The sequence below is a fragment of the Asterias amurensis genome, chromosome 9 (genome assembly GCF_032118995.1).
Source record: "Asterias amurensis chromosome 9, ASM3211899v1".
Taxonomy (NCBI): Eukaryota; Metazoa; Echinodermata; class Asteroidea; order Forcipulatida; family Asteriidae; genus Asterias; species Asterias amurensis.
Genome location: NC_092656.1, coordinates 2,384,769 through 2,412,418, shown reverse-complemented (window position 1 = coordinate 2,412,418; position 27,650 = coordinate 2,384,769). Strand labels below are relative to the sequence as shown.

Sequence of the window (27,650 nt, the reverse complement as noted above, 5' to 3'; positions counted from 1 at the left end):
GTTCTTAGCACAGATTCTTGTTCAAAGGTAAACGTTTAACATTGCTGCATGTTCTTTCTGTATTACCTCACATGCTCTATATACCATCAAATCAATGATGACGTTGGCTAACCATCCCTAACAGGGCATTCTTTGGTTGCTGGTTATGGATGATGTATCAAACCGAGGTATGTGGTGGCTGTTAACCCGTGAACAGCACTTGGGATTAAAGAGAAGTGCCATTCACATGTTTTTATCCCTTGTGTGCAGAGTAGGAAAATATCCAGGGAGTAATAGATCACTGATGGTGGTTTTAAAAGGATAGGGGAGGGGGAGGGGAGTCATTTGTCTGGGGGGGGGGGACACAGTCACGTGCCATTTTTTATGAAACATGCACAATAATTGGTTGTGTGTTGGAGTTTTTCTATTTTTCCTGTCTTACTGTGTGTAGAATATCAATGCTTCCAGTCAACAGTGATTTAGTGGTCTCTGAAATGCATAGTGTTGTTTTGTCCTTTTGTTGAGTAATTTTCTTGTGTCCTTCCCCGCAGGTTGACTCAGTTCTTACCCGTCTCCCTTTAGGCACTAATCGTCCCCATTGCTTTTTGCCAACCCCCCCCCCCCCCACTGTCTCTATCTTTACTAAGGTAGAAGTATGGAGGGCATTAAGAATAATGTTTTGATCATTTGGATGTTTTTAACAAAAACCTCTCCGTCGAGGTAAACATTATGAGGTTTCATAACTGCAATTAAATATCCCAATGATGTAAGTACCCTCCTATGCACAATAATGCAATTAAAACATCCAGTATGTACAAAGGAGGTGTTATGTTTTGCCCTGCTCCCTTGATGTAGCAAATGAAATGTACGGACTTACTTGCTCGGAATGATCTGGGGGATGGGAATGCAAGTATGCATAGATGTCACACCAATGGTGTTATAGCAAGGACATGGAGAATATACAGTCTGGGTCTTAACATAATGAGAGTTGACGAGTATGGTGAAACTGGATTCTGGGAGGTGGGGGTAGGGGTGGAGCTAAGACCCTGTGGGGAAAAGGGGTTGTGAGTCTTTGGTGTAACTGAATGCTCAGAGGTGGGGTATGGGTGGAGCTAGGACCCTGTGTGAAAAGGGGTTGTGAGTCTTTGGTGTAACTGAATGCTCGGAGGTGGGGTATGGGTGGAGCTAAGACCCTGTGGGAAAAGGAGAATTGTGAGTCTTAGGTGTAACTGAATGCTCGGAGGTGGGGTATGGGTGGAACTAGACCCTGTGGGAATGTCAGTCTTTGATGTAACTGAATGCTGTAAGGCGTGGTTAGGGGACTGTGGGAATAAATTTGTTGCAACTGAGTACTATGAGATTGGTAGGGTTGACAGGGGTTTCCCTTAACTTTTTCAGTGACTATCCAGTGGGACCATTGAGCTTGGTATTTAGCTGGTCCGCAGCTTTTTCACTGGTCACCTGCCCTGGTCCGTATTTTGGGACTTCCTTTCAACTAGCATTATTTAGGACGCATTCTGTACACCCAAACCCATTTGAAGCATCTCCACATTGTTAGAAACACAAAGCATGAGTGGATCTAGGTTTCAAATTGGGAGGAAAACCAACTGACTGTGAAACAAACAAGTCTGTATACTATAATTTTAATAATTTCACTTCCTTCTGTGAGAAAGTGAATCTAAACTAGCTAAAGTTAATTCACACGGAAGCACTGCAGCTTATAAGAATTAGAAAAAACACACAAGTAATTGACCTTGACTAGGAGGCACGGTGCAGTAAACTTTCCCTTTAAATCAAATCAATGGTGCCAAATCAAATCGTCTTCTCCATTTCTTTTAGTTAGACTTAAAAGGATCAGTCCTTAAAATGGCTTTGAAACTAGGTCACCCACATGACCTAGAGGACATGGTCTCCAAGAACATAGATAGCAGGACAGGGGTGGATTTCACAAAGAGTTAGACTAGTCTTATCTTGAGTTAGGAAGATCAGTTACTCGTTCTAACTTAAGACTAGCCTTAAAATTGTATTATTTCCTAGAACTAGTCCCAAGTTCGGAATAGTCCTAACTCTTTGTGAAATCGAGTTCGGGGTAAGATCCTTGAGACTGCAGGGCTTAGAATCTCAACATTTTACAGGATTGGAATTTATTGTACAAGACCACAAATCAAAATGAGTTGAACCCATGGAGGAGATTGAACGAGCACTGAGGGAAGATTTGTCTCATGGGTACACTTCAATACTCGATAGATTTGAATGAATCCTACCTCCATGATCAAATAGCAACCAATCAAAGGTTTGTTTTATTTCTACCTCTATGGTTTTACAAAGTGAAGTTTTGTTATTCAACTGGAAAACAAAAGACCACCGGGTTTGTCAGGTCATAGGTTTACTAGCCTGACACTTGGGGGCCTGTGGTCCACTTTTAAACTGGTCCCCTGCTGTATATTTTTTGGAGATGATTTATGACTCTGTCCACTGTAAATGGCTTGCTGGAAGATTGAGTGATACAGAAGAGTGGTCTTGCTTTGAGCAGTGTCTGCCAAATTGAAGCAAGTTACTGTTTCCAAGAAAGCTATGAAGGTAAAATCCTGCTATTGACCCCTTGCAAGACTCGCATCACACTTGCAAGACTTGTGCTTCTTATTCTTGTTTTTCTCCTTTTTTGGGAGTCAAAATGAACACAGAGGAATTGACCCTCAAAGTGGTGGAGTTGTGCAGAGTTGTGCTGGGTGAATAGCAGCCAGTGAACATGACAGTGAAAAATGAAGGTATGTGTTTTACTCAAACATTACATGAGATTACAAAACAAATCAGAAAGGAATGCACATACAGAGAGGATGTGTGTAACTGTCTGGAATTCTGATCACTGTTGTAAGTTGCGAGCAATTCCTTAGGACACTGACATGTTTTAGAAGTTTCACTGGGACTTTTGCTGACTCTTTTCCCAGTAGATGTTGTTCTGATCTTAATGGGGAAAGGCACAAATGGAAACCTCAATTAAAGGAACTTTTTAAAGACAAATTGGTTTTTGTCAACAAAATACTGATGTTAAAATTATCAAGCTTACTAGATGATGTTTACCAGCCAAAAATATGCACCATCATCAGGGGCCAATTTTATAGAGCTGCTTAATAAGCAAAAAACGTGCTTAAGCATGAAAATAGCTCGCTTATTTTACACATGTTACCGGCCAAAATTTCATGCCATATACATTACTTGTGACTGGTATTTAGTTGTTGTTTACTTAGCATAACAATTGAGTGGAGTCTTGGCCGGTAATCTGATTTTACTCAGCAAGGATGTTTTTGCTTAAAGATGCTATGTCAGATTTTTGGCCCCAAACATTAAAAAATACATTTTTTTGAGTGAATGGTATTTCAAAGAGTATCACCTTCTCTAACGAAAAAAAGTTAAACTTTTACTTTTAATGGTCAGGAACCATGACAAAAATTTAAAACGTTTCTTATAAAACACGTAAGAATTGGTCACGTGATAAATTGTCGGGATCCTGACAAAAACTAATTTTGAGCACTTTATTTCACTGCTACTAATAATTGGCGGACTTTTTCGAGCAATGGCTCAAATGAAAGCTTGTAGCTTTCTCAACCCCCATCAAAATACCTATTGAATTTTAAATCAAAATTTTGGGGTCAAATCGGCCAAAATCTGACATAGCATCTGTAAGCAGAATTTTGTGCTTAAGCAGCTCTATGAAATTGGGCCCAGGATTGGTACATTTTGCTTACAAGGAGTTCTTATTTTTCTATGTATGAAACTGAGCCCAGAGAATGCATTCATTCAAGTTCAATGTGTATTTTATGTATACATATCTAAATTTGATTAAAGCATTATAACTTTTGTTTTCACTGAAGTGAAGGCTGTGAAGCCCTATTTATTATTTTAAGCGAGAGACATTATCCACACCGCACTGGTCATCAATCTCAACCCCAGGTTATATTTGGTAGCAAGCCAAAGACAGGCCAGTATTAGCTATGCCATAATTTGGTCAGTTACCAAACCATATGATTATTCATCCACAAATGTCGGCTAAGGAATTTCCTATAGCAACAGAAATGCAGGCTTGGAATTATTATACAAAGGCCTTGGAGGCCGTGACCTCTGTGCACCATCTTGACCTTGTTACCCCTTCAAAGATTTCCCAATGGAAGTGCCCTTTGCACAATGAATGTTGTAATGTTTCAAAGATGAAATTCCAAGCCTGGAAATGGGCTACACTACCTTACCCAGTCTGCACAATATTCTTCTATCCGAAGGTGAATGAACCTTCATGTCTCAAGTATTGATGTAAGACAAGCAGGTTATGAAATTTCCTCCCAGTGACATGCCTTGAAAGCTTGTCATGATGTCAGGCTATAAAAGTGATGCGCCGGTTAAGTTCATTTTTGTTTACAAGCCAAGGGCATCGGAAGGCGATAATTCCCTCTTTTCTATAGTTCTAGGTGTGTGGGGTGTGGAGCTGCTTGGAGGGGGGGGGGGGGGGGGGGTTTATAAATATAGCCTTCTTATGGAGTAGTTCCTTACAGCCAAGGCCACTGTGACACACTTTGTTAGGGGCAGGGACCTGACTTATTTTACCAAAATGGTTCCCAGTTGTGTGAAGCTATTATATTTAACGTGGGCAATAAACTTAAAAGAATGCAAGCATCGACTTACACGCAGGCCACGAAGACCATGGCCCCCATTGCCCCTGGTCTTGGCTGTGGTGGCCTTCAAGATTTTCCATTTGAAGTGCCCTTCACAAAATAATAATGGACACGCCCTTTCAACATGTTCAAAGATGAAACTCCAGGCCTGGGAATGGTGCGTCTCTTTTGTTCTTCATCAACTCAGTGAACAAATGAAAGCTTCTCTGTTGGGTAAGAAAATACAAACTTGATTCAAGAAATGATCAACATGAGAAATGTTTTCACATGACAAATTTCCAAAATTTAAAGACAAAGTTTGATTGTGCCAACTAAAACAAATTTGCATAGAAACGTAATTACACATGAACAATTATTACATGCATAATGACAAAACATGAAATCATTGTGCTCTGCTCTTAAAACATTTGTGAAGCTTTTGGAGAACTAGGTCGGAATAGGATTGTGTTTTGCGAAATTTTTCCTCATTCCTTTAACGAGACTCATTTAGTCTAGACATAACGACTTAACGATGCAGGAAGATATGGGCAGTCAATCAAATAGCACTCATTGACTAATACTATATAGGAATAATTGAGTTACGCTTAATACATGAAAACATTTGCTAGCTCAGTCACCCTTTGCTATGTTTTAATGGCGGTGAAGGGTGTGGACCTAAGGCAATTATCTTGCGATGTTTTTGTTTTTATGACCGAGAAGCTTGAAAGAAAATAAGACGCACTGAAAAAGATGATCAGTGTAGAGTGTTGTGGTTTTGAGGAAAAATACTGAAATAAGTGCAGAAACACTGTAAAATGTGTCAGAATAAAAGGGCAGTAATCGCAGTCAAAGGCCCGATGACATTATTTTGCACATAACTTTACTAGTGAAACTTTGTAGGCCTACATTGTGTTCATCAGCAAATAAATTGATCAATGCAAGGCTTACCCCATGCACATTTTTGATGAATTTTGATTAAAATGCAAGGTTTACTCCTTGCACATTTTTCCATTTAAAAAAAATGAATTTTGAGTAAAATGCACTTTTTTATATTTTTGATGAGTTTTTACTAAAATGCAAGGCTTATACTGCTTGCACTTTTTTACATTTTTCTGTTGAATTTTAAGTAAAATGCAAGGTTTACTCCTTGCACTTTTTTAAAAATGAATTTAAGTAAAATGCAAGGCTTACTTCTTGCACTTTTTTTAAAATGAATTTTAAGTAAAATGCAAGGCTTACTTCTTGCACTTTTTTTAAAATGAATTTTGATTAAAATGCTAGGCTTACCCCCTGCATTTTTGTCATTTATGAATTTTGATTAAAATGTAAGGCTTACCCCGTGCACATTTTGGATGAATTTTGAGTAAAAGGCAAGGTTTACTCCTTGCACATTTTTCCATTTAAAAAAAAATGAATTTGGAGTAAAATGCACTTTTTCATATTTTTGATGAGTTTTTACTAAAATGCTAGGCTTACCCCTTGCATTTTTTTCATGTATGAATTTTGATTAAAAGGCAAGGTTTACCCCTTGCACATTATTTTTTCCATTTTTTTTAAAATGAATTTGGAGTAAAATGCACTTTTTCATATTTTTGATGAGTTTTTACTAAAATGCAAGGCTTACCCCTTGCATTTTTTTCATGTTTGAATTTTGATTAAAATGCTAGGCTTACCCCTTGCATTTTTTTCATGTTTGAATTTTGATTAAAATGCTAGGCTTACCTTACCCCTTGCATTTTTTTCATGTTTGAATTTTGATTAAAATGCTAGGCTTACCCCCTGCATTTTTGTCATTTATGAATTTTGATTAAAATGTAAGGCTTACCCCCTGCACATTTTGGATGAATTTTGAGAAAAAGGCAAGGTTTACTCCTTGCACATTTTTCCATTTAAAAAAAAAATGAATTTGGAGTAAAATGCACTTTTTCATATTTTTGATGAGTTTTTACTAAAATGCTAGGCTTACCCCTTGCATTTTTTTCCTGTATGAATTTTGAGTTAATTGCAAGGCTTGCATATTTTTCATATTTTTCGATGAATTTTGAGTTAATTGCAAGGCTTACCCCTTGCCCATTTATCACTTTTTATGTTGAATTTTGAGTAAAATGCACGGCTTACCCATTGCACTTTTTTCATTATTTTTGATGAATTTTGAGTCAAATGCAATGCTTTACTCCTTGCACATTTTGGATACATTTTGAGTAAAAATGCAAGGCTACCCCCTGCAAATGTTTTCATATTTTTGCTGAATTCTGAGTAGAGGCTAACCCCTTGCACATTTTTAATGTTTTTGATGAATTTGAATGAAATGCAAGGCTCACCCCTTGCATTTTCTAAGCGAAATGTAGATAAAATCTGATGCTTTCATCTGAAACTGTTTTTTTTAGTTTCTTTTTTTTCATTAAACAAAAAGTAAAACTTCCCCTCAATGCTACCTTTTCCAAGATTACTTTCACCAAACAATAACCACTTTCAATTCTTACCAGGAAACTTGACCAAAAAACATACACAAATTTGACACGCCACACCAAAATCTGTACTGTCTCTTATTTATTTAGCAAGAATGTGGTTGATGAAAAATCATCTACTGTTATTCTAACACTTGAGTGGAAAGTGAAAATATATAAAACATATCTCCACTGCTCCATAACAGCAAGCATCAGTCAGTGTTGGGCACAATGCACTATTTTATAGGGTTGTCAGATAAAGAGATTCTTGAAGGCATCCCAAGTAATCTTAAAGGCACTGGACACTATTGGTAATTGTCAAAGACCAGTCTTACCACTTTCTGTATCTCAACATATGCATAAAATAACAAACCTGTGAAGATTTGAGCTCAATCGGTCATGGAGTTTTCATTTTGTGTAGGCGCCTTGATCGGTTTTCTGCAGAAGTGCGCATTATAAATCAGTTATCAAAGTTGCAAGATAATAATGAGAGAAAAAACACCCTTGTCACACGAAGTTGTGTGCTTTCAGATGCTTGATTTCGAGACCTCAAGTTCTAAATCTGCTCTCTCCATTACTTGTTACCAAGTAAGGTTTTATGCTAATAATTATTTTGAGTAATTACCAATAGTGTCCACTGACTTTAAATTACAAGATACAAATTTATTGCAGTGGTGTTTCAGAAACCACTTTCCATATTTTTTTATTTTATTTTTGTATTTATATCTCCTGTCTTTGCTGCGATTGAATCTTTCACTAAAATCTGAAAAGGATTCAATGGGGCACATGTTGCTCTTATTAAGATAATATTTACAAGGATTTAAAAAACAAACTAATACATGAATAAAGGCATTCTTTAACTTGTAAAACCAAGCAAGCCTAATTGCAGCGGGATTTGAAAACTGGTGTTCAAATGAGTTTGGGTTGTCATCGTACACAACTGTAAGATGATGGAACTTGTCTGAAATAAGTAGCACTGTAACCATGTTATGAATGAATGGCTGACAAACATAGAATGTTGAATCCAATCCCAATCATGGTATACAGTAACACTGGCAAATTGAATTGGGCTTTCTTCCAGAGAGAGAATACAGCAGGCTGCATACATTGACACAGCAGCCTTAGGGTTGACTGTCTGCAGCGACCATGGCTTGCAGCAGTAGCTAGAGTGAACATGGGAGTAACATCTAATGAAAAATGCACCCTGGTTCAGGTTGTGGACTTTCACTGTGTAGAATGTCTAGGGTTAGGTCTAAAGTGTTTGCATAACTGAAACAACACAAGAATTGGAAGAGTGTATTTGAATTAAAGATAGAGTGTCGCTTTAAAAGCGCAGGGTAAATTCAACATTTTATCCGTTCTTACTTAGTCTGTCTCTATCTGAAAGCCAACTGATGTAGGCATGATAATCTTCATACTTGAGAGTCTGATTTCAATTGTTTTGCCCTTGAACAATAAATCAACAAATTGTGATTGCCTGACAAGTCTTCTGAGGCCCGACACCATGTTTACATGTTGGTTTGCCCTTGTACTCAATCAAATGTTCCTCCTTCCCCCCCCCAGGACCAAAATATCATCCCTGCTAAAGAAATGTCTATTTCCTGCATGAGAAAATAGCCACAGGTGTGTTTTCATGAGGAAGTATTTTTTTCTCTGTACATTTAAAAAATAAATAAAAATAGCTGACTATCTTTTCAAAAGAGAAACACAAAAATCTGTTGTGATAAACAAAGCAAAATAGTTTGAAAATACTGTTTGCTGTTGTGGGGGATATGGTTTGGAAGGCAGACAACAAAAAAGTTGTCCAACATATATGTTGCCGATAGAATTTTGCAAGAAATTATCACGGTCTGTGGCACTGGCATTGTAGCAATGCACAATCAAAACCACTAAACTGAAACAAGTACACCAAAACTCAGGTATGTTGTTGTAAACCATACTCAAAACACATACTAATATACAATCAGAGAGGTGCATCATCAGCCTGTCAAATAGTTAAATAGTGACACGCAATGCTTGATGCAAAGCAAATGTATTCTAAAAGAGCCCAATTTCACAGAGCTGCTTATAAGCACAAACACAACACAATTTTGCTTACCAGAATAAGTAGGAATTGAAACTTTGCATGGTGGAGATATGATATGGAAAGGTTTGCGGTCACACCATGTAAATGAGTTGGGTTGGTTCTGAAAAGAACCGTTGGTTTCAACTCACCAGAATAAGGTAACCAGCCAAAAGACCATGTCACATTTTGTGCTAAGCAAGGATTTTTTTTAAGCAGTATTTTCTGTTTAAGCAGCTCTATGAAATAGGGCCCTGGAACATATACTAAAAATTGCGTCATAGATCTTGGTTCTCAGCGCAGGTTGTGACTGGCTTTATGGCTTCAAGTTGTACTTCTCTAGTTTGCTGGGGTCAATTTTACAGAGATGTATAAGCACAAAAAGTAGTTAAGCACAACCAAATTATGCTTACCAGAATAAGATTACCAGCCAAACAACCATGTCACATGCATCATTTCTGACTGGTATCCTGCTCATTTGTGCTAAGCAAAAAACGTGTAAAAAAAAATTTCTGCTTAAGCAGCTCTTTGAAATTGGGCCTGGCATATTGGCCTCAAACCACTTGAAATGGATCTTTGTTCACAACAATAAAAAATAATAATAAAAGTATTTAGACATACATAAAAGACACCTTAGAACTTGTTTCATCTTTTGATTTTGTTTTTCTTAATCTCAATTGCTTTTCTTGCCCCCAGCTGGGCAAAAGGATTTGTTATGAGTAGAAACTTGGGGTGCTACGGTTGGGTTATGAATAAAAGGGGTGTCTTCTTGGCAACCAACGACTTTGAAATCTTCCCTCAAGACGCTGCAATGTTAATCTATGATGCAGATTGAGGTTGCCCTCCGCTCCATTCCCTTCAACACATCAGTGTCTGTGCATATCCAAGGTATGAATATTTAAATTTATTTCCGAACCTGCTTTTGGACCAATCTACATATATCTAACACTGTATAATGCCAATGGTGACAAATGCATGCTGTGCGTCTTCACTCCTGCCAGGGCCATCTGTGTTGGGATCCCGGAGGCCAACTATGAGCCTAGCACTGAAACAGCAAAAAAGGGTCCAAGCTATTTTCATTTCCAGCTCAGATGCTAGTGGCAGCACTCTTGTCGGTTTTAATTCTGTAATTCTCATCCCACAATTGTTCTCACTTTAATATAATATAGAGTTCTTATTAGGTGCACATATCTGAGATCAAGGCCCTGAACAAAAGGAATAATTCAACAGTAGACATTGATAAAAATTAATGAGCTCTGAACAGTTCAGTCTTCAACGGTTTTCCATTTTCTAATGGAAGAACTATTTTCTTTTTATGAAAAGTGACCCAAATGAAATTTCCAGCCTTTAATTATTCACCTTGTCGTTTCCAAAGAATGATAAAACAGGAAGGCTTACTGCCACTTGCCCCATCCTAAAATTCTCAAACCGTTGACAACATTTTGACACAAGGTTTCAAAACCAACAAACTATCTTAACTGTGTGTATCACGCCCACTATTCTTGGGACAAAATTGAGGCATCCGAAGAAAACATCCTGTCTCCCTAAAATAAACCAAGGTTATTTTAATGACTGCCTTCAGGGAACCATACAAAGTGGTATGCAGTGTGAAGGAAAGGTCAAGTTGGGTTGAGTATCAGATCTCCTCCCTTTGAATAAAACATTACTAGGACACCGTTGTTCAACTGTACTAGTGAAAGTTGATCTAACCTTAAATATTAGTACCAGGCATAGAGTTATATATAAGAACTAGAGGGCGCACTGGTGATGCTGCGTGCAAAAACGCAACGGGACTGCAAGGAGACATGTGCGCCATTTGTAAGATGAACTTTGTACGCCCATTGAATGTGAAATACACGTCGTGTGTGTTGATAAACACACGCTATGCGATGCTGTTTTGTCAGTTAACTTAGAAAATGGCCGCACACCGGGCCTTATATGTAGGCTTGTGCGCCCTCTAGTTCTTATGTTCAAGTCTATGGTACCAGGCTTGTATGCTTTGTTTTTGAAAAGGTAAGGGCACCAAGGCATTTTCTCCATGGTAAAGGGCACCCTATGAGGAAAATGTAAAGTTCTACTTCAGCATTTCAAGGGCACCAAGGAAATGACCAGGGGGCATAGAAGCAATCGCCTTCATTGCCTCCGTGAAATATCAGGCTTGTTAGTACAGATGCAGAGCTGCCAACAATTGAATATTGTTACAAGGGAGAATTGAATACTGTACATTGAATATTGTACAACAGTCAGGAAGATATTTTAGAATTTCAATCTACGTATTAACAGAAAAACAATTTCCATTATTGGAAAGATTTCCAAACTTGTTCATCAGAACATCTACAGATGGTTTATTTTCAGGGAACTTTCTGCAGAACAGGGAGGGTCGGCAGCTCTGCAGATGCAAAGGTTATGCAAATACAGTTCAACTTATGCAAATTTGTCTTACAATTTTCAACCTGCATGTGATTTGCTGACACAGGAGCTGGTGATTGGTTGTGGCACAGTGGGTGGAGCTACGAAGTGGGAGATGTCGTTACTCTACATCCCAAGGTGTTTATTGTGAAGGAGTTGACTGGCCGACAAAGGAGCTGGTGATTGGCTGGTCCCAGTTAGGAGGGGCTTCGGCAGTCGCAGATGACTCTGCTATCAGACTGGGTTTTGGCTCTTCAACTGTTGACGCCTGTGATCAGCAGTTTATTGGCAGACCAACTATAGGGTGGGATTTGTGATCCTTCTTACTGAGATTTGAGTTTCTAAGATCATTCTGAAGCATCCTCATCCTCGTCTGTATCTTCCAGTTCAACTGTAAGACATAAGAAAAAAAAGCAATCCTGTCAAATAATAGTGGCTAATAACGGTGGCTTCATATATAGGACTCATACCCGTCACTCAGTGGAATCAGACGCTTTTGTAAAGAATTAAAAATTTCAGTGAAAGTTACTTTTCAACTTTGTTTTGTTTTGATAGTCCGCCTCACAAGAGGTCATTAAAGGTCGTAAGTTTGTCATAAGTTGGCTTACAAGAGGTCATTCAAGGTTGTTATCAGAACCATCCATACATGATGATGATGGCATGACAAGCGAGGGTGCGTCTAATGAACACAATCTCGCGACAACTAGGTCACTCCTGCTCCACTCAACCCCATCCATCATTGTTTTGAACTCAGCCGTGTTCAAATACAATAACTTACAGCATGGTAGTGGTTTCAACTGACGGCACATCACTACATGCATGGTTTGAATTGGTCATTAAAGGAACACGTTGCCTTGGATCGGTCGAGTTGGTCTTTGAAAAGCGTTTTGTGACCGTTTGTTATAAAATGCATATGGTTAGAAAGATATTGTAACAGTAGAATACAATGATCTACACAAATATGCCTCGAAATTGCGTGGTTTTCTTGTTACCTCGTCCAATAACACTGTCGGCCATTTATGGGAGTCAAAATTTTGACTCCCATAAATGGCCGACCGTGATAGTTCGCAACGTAAAAAGAAAACACCGTGCAACTTTGAGTGTTACTTGTGTGGATCATTATATTCTACTTTTAAAACATCTTTCTAACCATATACATTTCATAACAAACGGTTTCAAACACTTTCTATATACCAACTCGTCCGATCCAAGGCAACGTGTTCCTTTAATAGAGGGTTGAATGAGTTTTGCATTAACAGCAAACAAAGTTGACAAAGCATTTGACTATGAGAAGAAATTAATGCTCAGGTCCAAATTTTGTTGAGCTTCTTAAGCACAAAAAGGAGTACACCAAAAGTATGCTTACCAGAATAAGTTACCAGCCAAAGTAACATGTCACATGTACAAGTTGTGACTGGTATCTTGCTTATTTTAGCTTAGCAGAAAGGTAATAATAATAATTATCTGCTTATAAAGCGGCTCTATGAAATTGGGCCCTGATCTTGTCGCTGTTTCCTGAACAATTTGTTGTGTGACTGTTGTTACCTTTGACACTCTATAGGCCAATCAGAATTCATTACCAAATGGTTCAGTTGGTGCACCTTTAAGCTTGCTACACCCTCAGAATTCATAACACTTGGCTGACAAGCCGTGCCTTTCACCTGAAGCATTTTATGATATAAAACCCTGCGCAGACTATATTGTCCTAATAACGGGAAGCACTGGCAGCAGATACGTGTGCTATACACTGCAATCTCCTATATTTCTATTTAAAGACACTGGACACTTTGGGTAATTGATAAAGACCAGTATTCTCAATTGGTGTATCCCAACATATGCATAAATAACAAACCTGTGAAAATTAGGACTCAATTGATCATCGAGGTTGCAAGAGAATAATGAAACAAAAAACACCCTCGTTGCACACATTTGTGTGCTTTCAGATGCCTTTAAAAAAGGCTTCAGGCCTGATGTCTTTATCAGATTCAAATATTTGAGTGAGAAATTACCTCTTTCTCAAAACTACGTTACTTCAGAGGGAGCTGTTGCTCATAATGTTGTATACTATCAACAGCTCTCCATTGCTCGTTACCAAGTAAGTTTTTATGCTATCAATTATTGTGAGTAATTACCGATTGTATCCAGTGCCTTTAATGATGCTTTGAATAGAGGAGATGAAACTACATATTTCAGACATGTGTTTTGGCTACTGTGGAGTCCCAGGTCCGAACAGACTCGTATTCATGGGTCTTCTTTATCAGCTGTGAAATGTCAGACTTTGACATTTTCGCTTGGAGTCAAAGATTCTATTTTGTGCATGTCTGTGTGTGAACTGTTGAATAAAGGAAATGTATGGGGCAGAACTGTTAAAGGGTTTGGTACCTTTTGTGGATCAAGTTTTGGGCAACAACATGAATTCACACTCACTGCGAATGAAGAAGTATGTAATATATTAACAGAAAGCCATTGTACAAACATGTTTGTCTCTGACACAGAGAAATTGTTATTTCTCAAAAACAACAGCACCTCAGCAAGTAATTTTTTTAAGGGAAGCTTTCTACTGTCATTGTCTTTAAACTGTGTAAGTTTAATGTAAATCTGTGGAAATTTGTGTTTGTGTCGTACAACAAGTAGGCCTACCCAAACCCATTTAAAGACACTGGACACTATTGGTTATTGTCAAAGACTAGTCTTCTCTCTGGGTGTATCTCAACATATGCATAAAATAACAAACCTGTTAAAATTTTAGCTCAATCGGTCGTCCAAGTTGCGAGATATTAATGAAAAAAAACAAAAACCTTGTCGCACCATGGTCACACAAAGTTGTGTGCTTTCAGATGCTTGATTTTGGGACCTCAAGTTCTAAATCTGAGGTCTCAAAATCAAATTCAGGGAAAATTACTTCTTCCTGGAAAACTATGTCACTTCAGAGGGAGCTGTTTCTCACAATGTTTTACTATCAACCTCTCCCCATTACTCGTAATCAATAAAGATTTTATGATAATTATTATTTTGAGTAATTACCAATAGTGTCCACTACCTTTAAAGCCATATACACTTGCGGTAAACAGTATTGTCCAAGTCCCACACTTCGTGTATCACAACTTATACATAAAATAACAAACCTGTGAAAATTCAGGCTCAATCGGTCATCGGAGTCGGGAGAAAACAACGGGAAAACCCACTCTTGTTTCCGCGCGTTTCGCCGTGTCATGACATGTGTTTCAAATCGATCCGTAATTCTCGCTAACGAGAATTGATATTGTTTTGATGTTTTCTCAAAAAGTAAAGCATTTCATGGAACAATATTTCAAGAGAAGTCTTTCACCATTACCTTCTGTAAACCCTGTAAATTATTTGTAAATCTGTGAACTTTTATTTATTTTTCTGTACCAATAGTGTCCACTGCCTTTAAATGCAGGCTTCATCATTTAGTTGGATCGAGACTAATGATATGCAATGTTGACTTTAAGATTACAAAAAATGGTCTTGGCCTTTTCAAGAACTACAAACAAATCCATGGTCACATTTGATTCTTGAAACCACTGTTAAGATAAATCTGAGTTTATGACCGGGTCACCTCTCCCTGGAATTTGTTGAGTCTAAAAATAAAAGGCAACATTGTTGATATTGTGGGCCTGTTTGAGGAAATAATCTAAACAAGTCGAAACCTAACTCTTTCCTTTCCATGTTAAAGACAGGGTTTGATTTTACCAGTAGATGTTATATGAAAACATAACTCTCTATTTTTATAGTTAAATTCTGACTTGTAAATGTATATTAATTAGCATGAACAAAAATTCCTGTACCTTCTTTCGTGACAAAACTGTGTTCAAATCTGACATAAATTTCTAATGTTTTGTAAGGTCTTGCAAAGGAAGTAAACTGAACAATAAAACACAAAAGAATCAACTTGTTCAAATCAAGTAGGAGTTGCATTAACTCAATAGAAAACAAAATCTCTCTTGAGTTGTTGTGTAGCAACACTTTTCAGAACCTCAGGAACTCAAGAGAGACTGCTTCCAAGCTGTCTCAAGCCCCACTAGATTGTATCCCCACCACAAAGAGTCAAAACTTCTTCTTAGAAATTGTTGTTGTTCAACTGCAAAGACAAACCTCACATTATTTACTCCCTTCAGTATTTGCAATGCCACTAGGTGACTTTTGGTTTCAGTTTGGTTTATAAGCAAAAATACAGTGAAAACCTATGGGAATTTGTTACACGTTTTGATAAAGAACTAAAACTCATTTCACAATAGATCCAAAAAGGCAATCAAACCCCAGGAAATTCTCAGCGATCTGGGGAAAATTAACACTCGGTATTCTTACCCCTGGGTTTTCGGCTCAACGATACTCACAAGAGGGGGAGGGGTAGCTATTTTCCAGTAGTTTGCAGGGTTGGCAATTCAAGTGTGACAAATTAATACCATTTTCCTGGGTATATCCTGTAAATGTTGTCTTGTGTGAAAGGAGCAGTTATTACTCCATTTCTTGTTATGAAACCAAGGATGTCTCATAAGTGAAGTCAATCACTGTAGCTCTCAAGCCTCGGCAATCTGTAAACAAGGGCGTTTCCTATGCGAACCTCCAGGGTTAACCCCTACTCTTACTCCTGGATTCTTTAACGTGCACCATCAATACACAGGACCTTTGGCCTAATGTCCCATCTTAATTAGGACAAGGCAATAATGGTCAAGCATCTTGCTCAAGGACACAAGTGTCAAGACCGGGACTCGAACCCACACTCTGCCGATCTGAAACACCAGAGCTTGGCGCTCTTAACCACCACACACTACTGTTTATCCTCTACGTTTTATGCAAAATGTGCTTGAGTCTGTACTGGGTGTTGTTGCCCCTTGGTTAAGTTCGAGAAATTGCTCGACCTCTTCAGAGTGAAAATCCCTCGACCTCTTTAGAGTGAAAATCCCTCGACCTCTTTAGAGTGAAAATCCCTCGACCTCTTTAGAGTGAAAATCCCTCGACCTCTTTAGAGTGAAAATCCCTCGACCTCTTTAGAGTGAAAATCCCTCGACCTCTTTAGAGTGAAAATCCCTCGACCTCTTTAGAATGAAAAACCCTTGACCTCTTTAGAATGAAAATCCCTCGACCTCTTTAGAGTAAAAATCCCTCGACCTCTTTAGAGTGAAAATCCCTCGACCTCTTTAGAGTGAAAATCCCTCGACCTCTTTAGAGTGAAAAACCCTCGACCTCTTTAGAATGAAAATCCCTCGACCTCTTTAGAGTAAAAATCCCTCGACCTCTTTAGAGTGAAAATCCCTCGACCTCTTTAGAGTGAAAATCCCTCGACCTCTTTAGAGTGAAAATCCCTCGACCTCTTTAGAGTGAAAATCCCTCGACCTCTTTAGAGTGAAAAACCCTCGACCTCTTTAGAATGAAAATCCCTCGACCTCTTTAGAGTAAAAATCCCTCGACCTCTTTAGAGTGAAAATCCCTCGACCTCTTTAGAGTGAAAATCCCTCGACCTCTTTAGAGTGAAAATCCCTCGACCTCTTTAGAGTGAAAAACCCTCGACCTCTTTAGAATGAAAATCCCTCGACCTCTTTAGAGTAAAAATCCCTCGACCTCTTTAGAGTGAAAATCCCTCGACCTCTTTAGAGTGAAAAACCCTCGACCTCTTTAGAATGAAAATCCCTCGACCTCTTTAGAGTAAAAATCCCTCGACCTCTTTAGAGTGAAAATCCCTCGACCTCTTTAGAGTGAAAATCCCTCGACCTCTTTAGAGTGAAAATCCCTCGACCTCTTTAGAGTGAAAAACCCTCGACCTCTTTAGAATGAAAATCCCTCGACCTCTTTAGAGTAAAAATCCCTCGACCTCTTTAGAGTGAAAATCCCTCGACCTCTTTAGAGTGAAAATCCCTCGACCTCTTTAGAATGAAAATTCCACAAAAAAAGAGGGGAAAACAAACAATAAAACAATATTTTAACTTTAATAATACAGTCAAACTTCAATATGAAGAGGTTCTGCTTATAAAGAGTACATTAAAAAAAAAAAATCTCATTTCTGTTTTGTGTTTCTTTGATATACTGTCCTCTTGTAACAATGTTCCTGTTATGCTATAAAGAGATAATTTTGATCAGTCCCAGTGATCATGTTACAAAGTTCACTTTTCTTTGCTACACTTTCATCGAACAACAAGACAGGTCAAAGTAAAACAATAACAAAGGTTACAATCAGACTGAATCCTTAGACACTTCTTGCCTGCAGCGCTTTTTACCCAAGGTCTCAAAGCACTTTACGATATTACCCCTGGTCATCTGCTCATTAGATCAGATTTCACGCAGCAGTGGATTGGGATCAATGCAATCTCAACTGTACCCTCACAGGTACCAATCTATACTCCTGGGTGCAGAGAAGCAATTGCAATTAAGTGGCTCGCTCAAGGACAAAAGTGTCAAGGTTGTGATCAGGGAGAAGAGGAGGGACCTTCTGGACTGTGGTTTCTTGCTTAAGCTAACTAGGGATGTCAGTCACGTAGTGCCATGTGATATTGGCCTAGTGGTTTGCTGATCAGAACAGGTGCTTCTTAAAGGCACTGGACAATATTGGTAATTACTCAAAATAATTTTTAGCATAAAATCTTACTTGGTAATGAGCAATGGAACACATTTGTGCAATAAGGGTGTTTTTCCTTTCATTATGCAACTTCGATGACTGAGTAAAAATGTTCACAGGTTTGTTATTTTATGCATATGTTGGGATACACCAACTGTGAATACTGGCCTTTGACAATTACCAAAAGTGTCCAGTGTCTTTAAAGGGTTTGGGTACTTTTTATGCGACACAACGCAAACATACACAGATTTACATTCAACTTATTTATATACCGCACATAAAGATAGTGATGGTATAAAGCTTCCCTTCAAAATATTACTTGCTGAGGTGCTATATTTTTTTTTAGAAATGAAAAGAACAAAATTCACAAAATAAAATTTCGTCTCAGTGAGACAGTTTTTGTTTTAGCTTGTTCGACGGATTAACGTGACTCTCCTGAAAACATTGCCCTGAACACAAATCAATATGCCATCAATTGATCACAAGACTAAATAATGAACGAAGTACAGAAGCGAAGTTCAGTACCTTGAATTGTCTGCATCTAATCTTGATCTATGGCCATCGACAATTAATTAGTTTTTTGTGTATGTATGTGTGTCTGAGGATTAGGGACGACTCAATGATCTTTGTATTTTGATCGGCTATCCTGCTCGTCCTTCCCTATTGGAAACTTAGATCATGAAACAAGGTCATGATCATGTAGGTCGGAAATGATTATACATACAGGAATGAATTGCAGAGGGGAGATTGGGTTGGCAGAGAAAGACATACACGCACATACAAAGAACAAAGTGCACTTTGAAGTCACTTTGACATCCAACACATATGTAGTGTTTTTTTAAAGAGGTTTTGTATGTTTATTAACAATTCATGTGATGAAACCCAATTGTAATTGAATTCAATCAAATTATATGCTATTGTAAAACGAAATTGTTGTTATCTCCTTTGCTGTAACTTTTTAGTGATTGGCCAGCAGGACCATTCAGCTAGCTTATAATTTCGGTAGTCCATCAGCTTTTGTACTAGTCAAAATTCAAATGAAATGGGACGCTTTTCAACACTGAACTGGTCAGCCTAACCACTTCCAAATAATTCCGACTGGTCCTCTCCTGTTTGAACTGGCATTTGGCCAGTGGGCCACTGGTAACAGTAACATACCACTACAAATTTTCATGGTTTTCATAAAATTATCTCGTGTCATGCTTTGATTTGATGTGAATCCATGTACCACTGGGAGCTCTTTTCATGTAGGATTTGCCAAGTGAAGTCCAGCAATCATGCTGGATTAAAAGATTATCACTAAGGAAAACAGTCGGCTTCGTCTTGGAGTATTAAATTGTCACGTTCTTCCTAATCTTCGAAGTGCTCTCCGGGATTTGAATTATTCATAGAAATTTGGACTGGAAGATGGAATGAAATGCTTTTATTTTATGACTGTCGTCGCAGTTGTGAAAAAAATTATGTAAAATGTATTCGGAATATGAACATCTTAAAAGTTACTTCCAAGTAACACTCAAGTCATTTATCCCTGGAGGAGAAGAGCTCAAAGCATTTTGATAAAAATTTAATGTCAGCATTGTGCACTGTATTTGAGGGAGAATTTCAAATGAACAAAATGAGTAAATGTCTTGCACACTGACTTCCTCAATCACAAGTAAAAACTTGACTTTGGAAACCTTAGATTCCTAGGAATCTTATCTAGATCTTACGGAACTGGACTTTCATCTTAAAAGGGCAATTTTAATTTTGCAAAGGGCACTTTCATTGGAAAATCTTACAGTCTATGGGATACTTCTGAAGGGGCACCAGGACCAAGACCAAAGGAAACATAGTCCAGGGTACGCATAACTTTCCAGGCCTTATCTTCTAATTTAAAAAGCAACCTCCTGATCGTCCAAAACCTGTACAACTCAAATACACCTTACTTGGAAACTGTTTGTTGCAGCCATCTATCTCCAAACAAAGTGACACAGCAACACCATAGTCTAAATAAACTGCGCCAATAAAGTATCTAAACACTTACAAATGGTCAGATATATCGGAACCTGAAATAGTATGCCAAAAAATAATTATTCATTTCTATTCACCGTTAATTTCTGCACATTTTGACACATCTTGTGTTGCGCTACGATGTTGTTTAGTGGATTTATGGGCACTTGAGTGGCTTAAGGTCGAATTTCAAAAGTTGCAAAAGCCCCTATTCAAGTTAAATCGTTGTATTGTGACGAGTAAGATCAGCGTTTCTTTTGCCCGCCCTTTATAAATGATTTGTTTGTCGCGTTTTGGATAAATCGGTTGCAATGAACATCAGCAATAATTGTCAGTAACCAAGCAAAGGGGTCAAAGATGGGAGGCATACAACAAAATGGGTTAACAGCCAGAATCCCTGATTATGGTAAGACAGGGAAAGGTGTTTCAAGATAACAGGAAAGATGGCTCAACTGACCAAACAGGAAAGAGGACGGATCGTTGGTTTGATAGAAGCCGGTATGTCAATTCGAGCTGCAGCTCATCAAGTTGGAACGTCACCAGCGACGGTCAGTAAAATGGTGGAATGGCTACCAAGCTCAGGGAAATGTGGACAACCTGCCAAGGAGTGGCCGCCCGAGTGTGACTTCTGCAGCAGAAGAAAGTGAACAAGTCCATCAAGCCTGACACCACTCTCGAGGGATTGCGACGCATCCTGATCAGGAAATGGCAGGGGATTGACCAGGGACAGATCAGATGTCTCGTTTGGAGTATGAGAAGACGACTCCTTGCCGTTAACAGTAATGGAGGACACACCAAGTATTGAGGACAGGATATCAGCAGTTTTAGAGTTAAAGATACGGCCATAAATTTCATGGTCAAGTAAACGAAACGAGTTTGTGTCTTTTGTCTTGATTTTGTCTGTGTGTGAGGCTTGTGTGAGTTCCCTTCTGGAATTGGGGTGAATAGGGGCTTTTGCAACTTTTGAAATTCGACCTTAAGCTACTCAAGTGCCCATAAATCCACCAAACAACATCGTAGCGCAACACAAGATGTGTCAAAATGTGCAGAAATTAACGGTGAATAGAAATTAATAATTATTCTTTGGCATACTAATTCAGGTTCCGATAAATCTGACTATTTGTAAGTGTTTAGATACTTTATTGGCGCAGTTTAGTTCAAATTCAGTTGCAGTACCACATCTCTGGAATATGCTACCTACCTCTTCACATTAAAACCTCCAATACTATTCGCTCAATCAAAAAGGCTCTCAAAACCCACCTCTTGTCAAAATTCCCTCTAACTGAAGTTTCTTTTGGTCCCTTCCCCCCTTTTTTTTCACTTCCATTGTTACAGCACCTCAAGCATGTTTGGGTGGAATTGTGCGCTTGACAAGACTTTGTTATTATGATTAACTTATGACCCACGCAAGTCAAGGTACCAGACACTATCTAAATTGAACCAATAGCTTATTTGGATGATGGGGCTTGTCCCCTAGACCAGCTGCAACATTATGGAAATATTCATCTCCCAAGACCTGGCAGCTTGTAGTTCAGCGATCAATTATCTGATCAAAGCCACACAAACTTGTAAAACAGTCCAATAAAATATGCTAAACAAATTCAGGGATAGTTGATGCATGGTTAATGGATGCAGCGTCCATTGACAGATAACAGGATTCAAACTGGGACCAAATGCATAGGGTTGCTTACTGTGGAATTCTGCTCTTAGGGTCACTTACTAAGCCACTGAATTCCTGCGCTAGCTTTGTAAGCGAAGAATACTTAGCAATGTGAATATGCAGTGTCTTAAGCAAAAATTCGCATGAAATACGCTTAATACAGTAAGCGTCAATCACCTGCTTGCATAATGGCCGCTTTTTGGCTGATGTAAGCAGTTCAATGAAATTGGATGCAGGGCCCAAATTTCATAAATCCTGTAGCACAAAAACTTGCTAAGTACAGAAAAGTCATTGCTTGAAAAACAGGTTACCAAGCCGATAATTAAATTAAGTTTACAATGTTGTGTGACTCAGTGCTACTCAATTTTTGCTTAGCCAAAACATTTGTCAAGCAGTATTTTGCTTTATGAAATTAGGCCTCTTGTTACCAGACTGGCTCAGCAGTCTAGCGGTTGAGACATCTGCTCCCGGCTTCAGAGTATAAAGGTTCAATTCCACGGGAATAGCTTGTGGGTTTTTGTTCTAGTAGAAATCTTTGAATAGATGTTGCCTCAAGAATAAAGAATTTTATGTGTTTTCAGCAAAGTGTACTCGGAACTTTTTCCCTGAGTTCTGTGGAAAAGGTTCCAGGGATGTTGTATTTACACATCTTGAAATATCACTACTCTATAAATTCCCTTGAATAGTCTAACTTTGGGGAGAAACAAATTGAGCCTAGACTCCCAAGTGAACATTCTACACATCGGTGCTTTTGATGCTGAAATTAGGCCGTGTCCGAATTGGTGGCTACGGCTGCGACTACGACCATTGCCAGGGGTGTTGCTAAGGGCGTCCTATACTTCAATGCATGACGACGCGGCAATCCAGACATAGTCGTAGCCGTAGCCGCCAATTCGGATACGGCCTAGGACACATTTTCTTAGAGCCTACACCAATATCCAGTATGTTTCAAACCCGGGCCCAATTTCGTGGCTCTGCTTATCGTAAAGCAAAGAATCAGCGCTTGCGTGAGCTGAAAATTCTGCGTTTACCTCGAGCGTATTTCACGGGTTAGCAGGGAATTTTGGCTTGTGGGCAAGCATACTCACATAGGCATTCTACACTTACACAGCTAGCACAGAAATAATTTGCCGCTTGCACAGTTAGCGGAGAATGGTGATCAAGCAGGGCCCTTCTCTTTGCAACCTCCTCAAGCAACAGCTATTCATAATCAATCTAAAATATTCCCCAGCAAGGCTTCATGCATTTTTCAAGAGGCTCCTAAGACCATTTAACTTGGGAATTATGAAACATTTTCAGTCATTTATGCTGCTCTTTATCTATTTTCTTGGGATGTGAATACCTTTACATAAAATCATGAACTCGTTTCAATTTGCCTCATACTATACATCAAAGCAGTACTTGTGGAATCACGAATACAGAAGACACAAATAGGCCCAGTTTCAATCACTTTCTTGCGTGATTATTTTTTCGGAATACTACTACAAAAGATCGTACATCCTTGGAAGTTATTGCAAAACCTACAAACCATGGAGAAAGATCGATGGAAGATGCTATGCTCAAACAAATTAACATGAACTACAAAAAGGAAACAAATGGATACAGGCAGTAAAACTGTTTTGATGATGTTTCATAATGAATTATTTGCATTTTGAATAGTTTGTTTTGTTGTTTGTTTGACCTTCTTTATTTCTGTCGTTTATACTTTCTCAGTTATCTTAATTCCCTCTTATCTCCCCCACCCTTACAAAGCCAATTGCCTGCTGTAAACTTTCCCAACAATAAAAGCACAAGGGAAAGTCAGGTTTTACTCTGAATGAAATTAAGTTTCAAGTCTGCATAAATAAAAAAGTTTGATGCCAGAAACTGATTTGAACAAAATTCTCTATTATAATTTTTAGGTTTTTTTTTTTGTGGCATGAACAAAAACTTCGGAGAAACTCCAATATAAAGTTCTTTGCATAAATAACTGGTCAGGAAAGAACTATGCAGGTCTGATATTTCATAATAAAGGTCCTTTGCTTCAGGTCACAGATGGTTTAGTTTGCGTAATTGACTAAAAGGATTTTACAATACATATTCAAAAGGTCAATTTCAAACAGGGTTAATTTCATAAGTAAATTTATAAAACAAATTGCTCTCTTGACGATTCTGTTTACTGCCCGTTTGTTTACAGCTATAAAAAATAAATGTTTATATTACATCAAATTACTAATGCATAGGGCTTAATGGACAAGTAACCAATGGTTAGTATAGGTCATGGCCAACCAATTAAATCACTGATAATATCAACTCAAGCCTTATTATAACATAAATCATTTCCTCAATGTTTCTTTTTTGAGGTTACGGAATAATTTGTTTTAAGCGGACTGTTTTTAGCTCCAATGGAATTTTCATGACCTTCTAGGTATGGTTGGCTTGTTATTGTTAGCCAAGGTGCTGAAAAACATCATACTTGATGCTAGCCACATAGACAGAGGTCAAAAGCAGTCTCACAAGTTTGCTTAGTTCTGGCACTTCCAGTACAAAAAGTAGCTAAGCACATACAACTTGAGCTTACTAAAATATGGTTATAAGCCATATGTTACTGGTATCTTGGTTATTGTTTTTGCTCAGCAGAAGATTCCCCTCTCTCTGATGATACACATCAGTAAATGTCTTGAAATCTTTCACACAAGGACTCAAAAAACAACATAATCTATTTTTGAAGGAAATATTGCTTGTTATTTCTGAGAAATTCCCTTAGTAGGGAAGTAACATAATGGTTTTATTATTAAGAATTTCCTTTTAGTTATTATCAACTGTCACCTGATTAATAAACACAGCCAGTATCAACAAACAGATGTGGTAATTGGTCACGCATGGACGTTTGTTGGTCAAGTGTGACTCAAAACAGGAGTAAAGGGAGAGCTATGAACTTTGTAGTCCAGGGGTGAAATAATGGTCAGAAATAGTGTGGAGTCGATTACAAATATTAAGCATGACATTCTTCACTTGGTTAAACAAAAAGGAAATATTTGTTGTTATATATTTACGTTAATGGAACCAGAAGATGCCTTGTAAGTGAACTTAATCACTGTAGCTTGCTCGCCTGAAGAAACCTGTAAACAAGGGTGCTTGCAATGTGAACCAGAAACACTGGGATTAACCTCTACTCTGCAACAATAAGTGTTCTGCAGCCGATTTCACGAAACGCTAGGATAAATCCTACCTCGAGTTAGGACGAGTAACCTGTCCTAACTTAGGATGAGTTCAATGCGTCCTACGTATTTGGATACGGAACTGAACCCATCCTAAGTCCTAAGATTAATCCTAAGTTAGGAAGAGTTTGGTGAAATCGACGGCTGGGTTCTTTCATGTGCAATGCTGGTCCTAGTACATGGGACCTATATGTAGGGCTTAATCCCATCAAAAGGACAAAGCAGTTATGGTCAAAGTATCTTGCTCAGGGACACAAGTTCCACGACCCACCAGGACTCGGACCCACACTCTGCTGACCAGAAACACCAGAGCCTGAATTTGATGTTCTTAACCGCTCGACCATGACATGCCAAAAACACTTCTACAGTGTCCTTGCACTAGATCATAATCATTGACAACATTACCCCCCCCCCCCCCCCCCGAGTTTCAAGACATTCAGCATCATAGTTTTGTAAATACACTCACTGAGAGCTCAATTATTATCAACGTTCATGCCAATACCCGTCCTCCAGAGAAATATATCTGTCTGATAGAATGTCAAGAAGTCTACGAAATTGGCATTTGAGAGCCCCTCCAAATCGCTGTCGCTCATTTTGAGTACTGCAATCAAAGTCAGCCAAACATAAAGCGTGCACAAATTAATCTATCAAAACACAAATCTTCCGGTGGGTTTTGCAGACCCATAGGATCTGTCAACATTTTTAAAGGTTGTATGATGTGAACATTGGAAATGAGCATAGTCTTTTAAATCCCAATGATTGATTAAGCCTTTTTAAAGACACTGGACACTATTCGTAATTGTCAAGGACCAGTCTTCTCACTCGGTGTACATGTATCTCAAGATATGCATAAAATAACAAACGTGTAAAAATTTGAGCTCAATTGGTCATCAAAGTTGCAAAATAATAATGAAAGAAAAAACACCCTTGTCACACGAAGTTGTGTGCTTTTAGATGGTTGATTTCAAGACCTCAAATTCTAAACCTGAGGTCTTGAAATCAAATTCTTGGAAAATAACTTCATGTCACTTCAGAGGGAGCCGTTTCCCACAATGTTTTATACTAACAACCTCTCCCCATTACTTGTCACCAAGTAAGGTTTTATGCTAACAATTATTTTGAGTAACTACCAAGTGTCCACTGCCTTTAAAGATCAACTTAAACAAAATTAACAACAAAGTTTTGTTATAGAATGATAACCAGAGCTTGTGATTATGCCAATGATAAAAAAGTACAACCATGGAGGAAGGATAACTAAATATATACAAATTGATTCATAGTGTGAAAGAAAACACTACAAAAAAGCCAACACATTCTGATCAGTGTCACGCTGTGCAAAAACGCTGAGTTTCAGGAAAAGGCCCCCAAGCGTCCAGGAATCAAAACAACACTGTGACGCCATACATGGACTGGATCCAAACAAGACAATGAAAAATACACAGCCACAAAAACAAACAACCGTCACACAGTCCATGGTGTGACACAATGGTTTACACTGGTTCACTGAGGTGCTGGTACTTCAGTCTTGATTTCATGTTGCATTTGTAGTGGTTTTTACTCTAAACCATGCAGAGTCCTGTCAATGGCGAAAAAAAAGACCCAACGTTTTGGGGGGCTAGTTTTTCAGACAAGACTAAAATAAAATTACAGGGAGGAAAACTTTACACATAAATGATCAAATGATACATTTATAGCACAAAGTAAACAAGGATGAAAAGTCAAATTTGTTTGAGTGATTCATTCAAGTTGTTCTTTAAAGGCTTGTGAGTACTGAACGCAAGGCAATGACAACCGCAATGGGACATCCCTAGACAAGACTCTTGCCAAAACATACTCCAAAAAGTTGAGCAAAGTTCAAGCGGGTAAATCCCTTCTCTGCATATTCAGGATATGAATAGGACATGAAATTTCCCTAACTTCACTATCCTGTTGAGTATTAAACCAGGGCCCAACTTCAGTAAGCCTGTAAGCCTGTCGAGTATTAACCAGGGCCCAATTTCAGTAAGCCTGTAAGCATACAAACTTGCCAAGCACAAACAAACATTGCACAACAGACACTTTTACCAGCCAAAATTCCATAAAGTTAACATTTTTGCAACTGGTGTCCTCTCAATTTTTGCTTGGCAAAGAAATTTGCTTAGCAGTATTTTCTGGTAACAGTTTAATGAAATTGAGCACAGGCTTCAAGTATCAAAAAAAGAAAGATTATACTAATCCCACTCTAGTTCCGCTTCAGCCCCCTCATTTTGATTTCATTTATTTATTCTTCTTTAATTACTAAACTTATTTATTTGATTTACCTAATTTTTTGAAATGTTATGTACTTGTTTTGTTGAGAAAATGGAATGTACTGTTTCAATTTGCATACAAACCAAAGGACATATGGTATATAAAAGTCTGAGATTTTCTCATCTCTAAATACATACTACTTCATACTTTTTTTCTTCATATTCATGGGTTATCGATAAACTTGATACAGCTCTACTGATAGCTTGAAAAACATATTAAATGGAAATCTCTTCTACTAGTAATTTCCGTACATATACGCTCCGATCTTAAATTACCGTCCTTCATTCATTATTCACAGAATGAAACAACTCCAAATCCAGCCAGACAGTCAGATAATCAACTCTTTAACACAACTCTCCCAGAAGAATGCAACAACACAAAGCAAAAACAGACAGTTC

The 27,650-nt window shown here is 38.2% G+C and overlaps 1 protein-coding gene across 5 annotated transcripts in view; it reads right to left on the bottom strand.

The window, feature by feature from the left end:
- LOC139941314 (methyl-CpG-binding domain protein 2-like) overlaps nt 1-27,650 on the bottom strand; it is a 65,742-nt gene that overhangs the window by 4,315 nt on the left and 33,777 nt on the right. The window contains exons 7-9 of one of the 5 annotated variants that reach the window (XM_071937741.1): nt 11,575-11,931; nt 4,654-4,849; nt 2,810-2,943 (exon numbers count right to left, since the gene is read on the bottom strand). In XM_071937741.1, coding sequence (XP_071793842.1) covers nt 11,888-11,931 — 44 coding nt within the window. In that variant the 3' untranslated portion in view covers nt 2,810-2,943; nt 4,654-4,849; nt 11,575-11,887. Of the gene's footprint in view, nt 1-1,752; nt 2,944-4,653; nt 4,850-7,164; nt 11,932-26,507; nt 26,540-27,650 lie in introns of those variants that run through there. The other 4 variants (XM_071937740.1, XM_071937743.1, XM_071937742.1 and 1 more) reach the window with 4 other exon arrangements.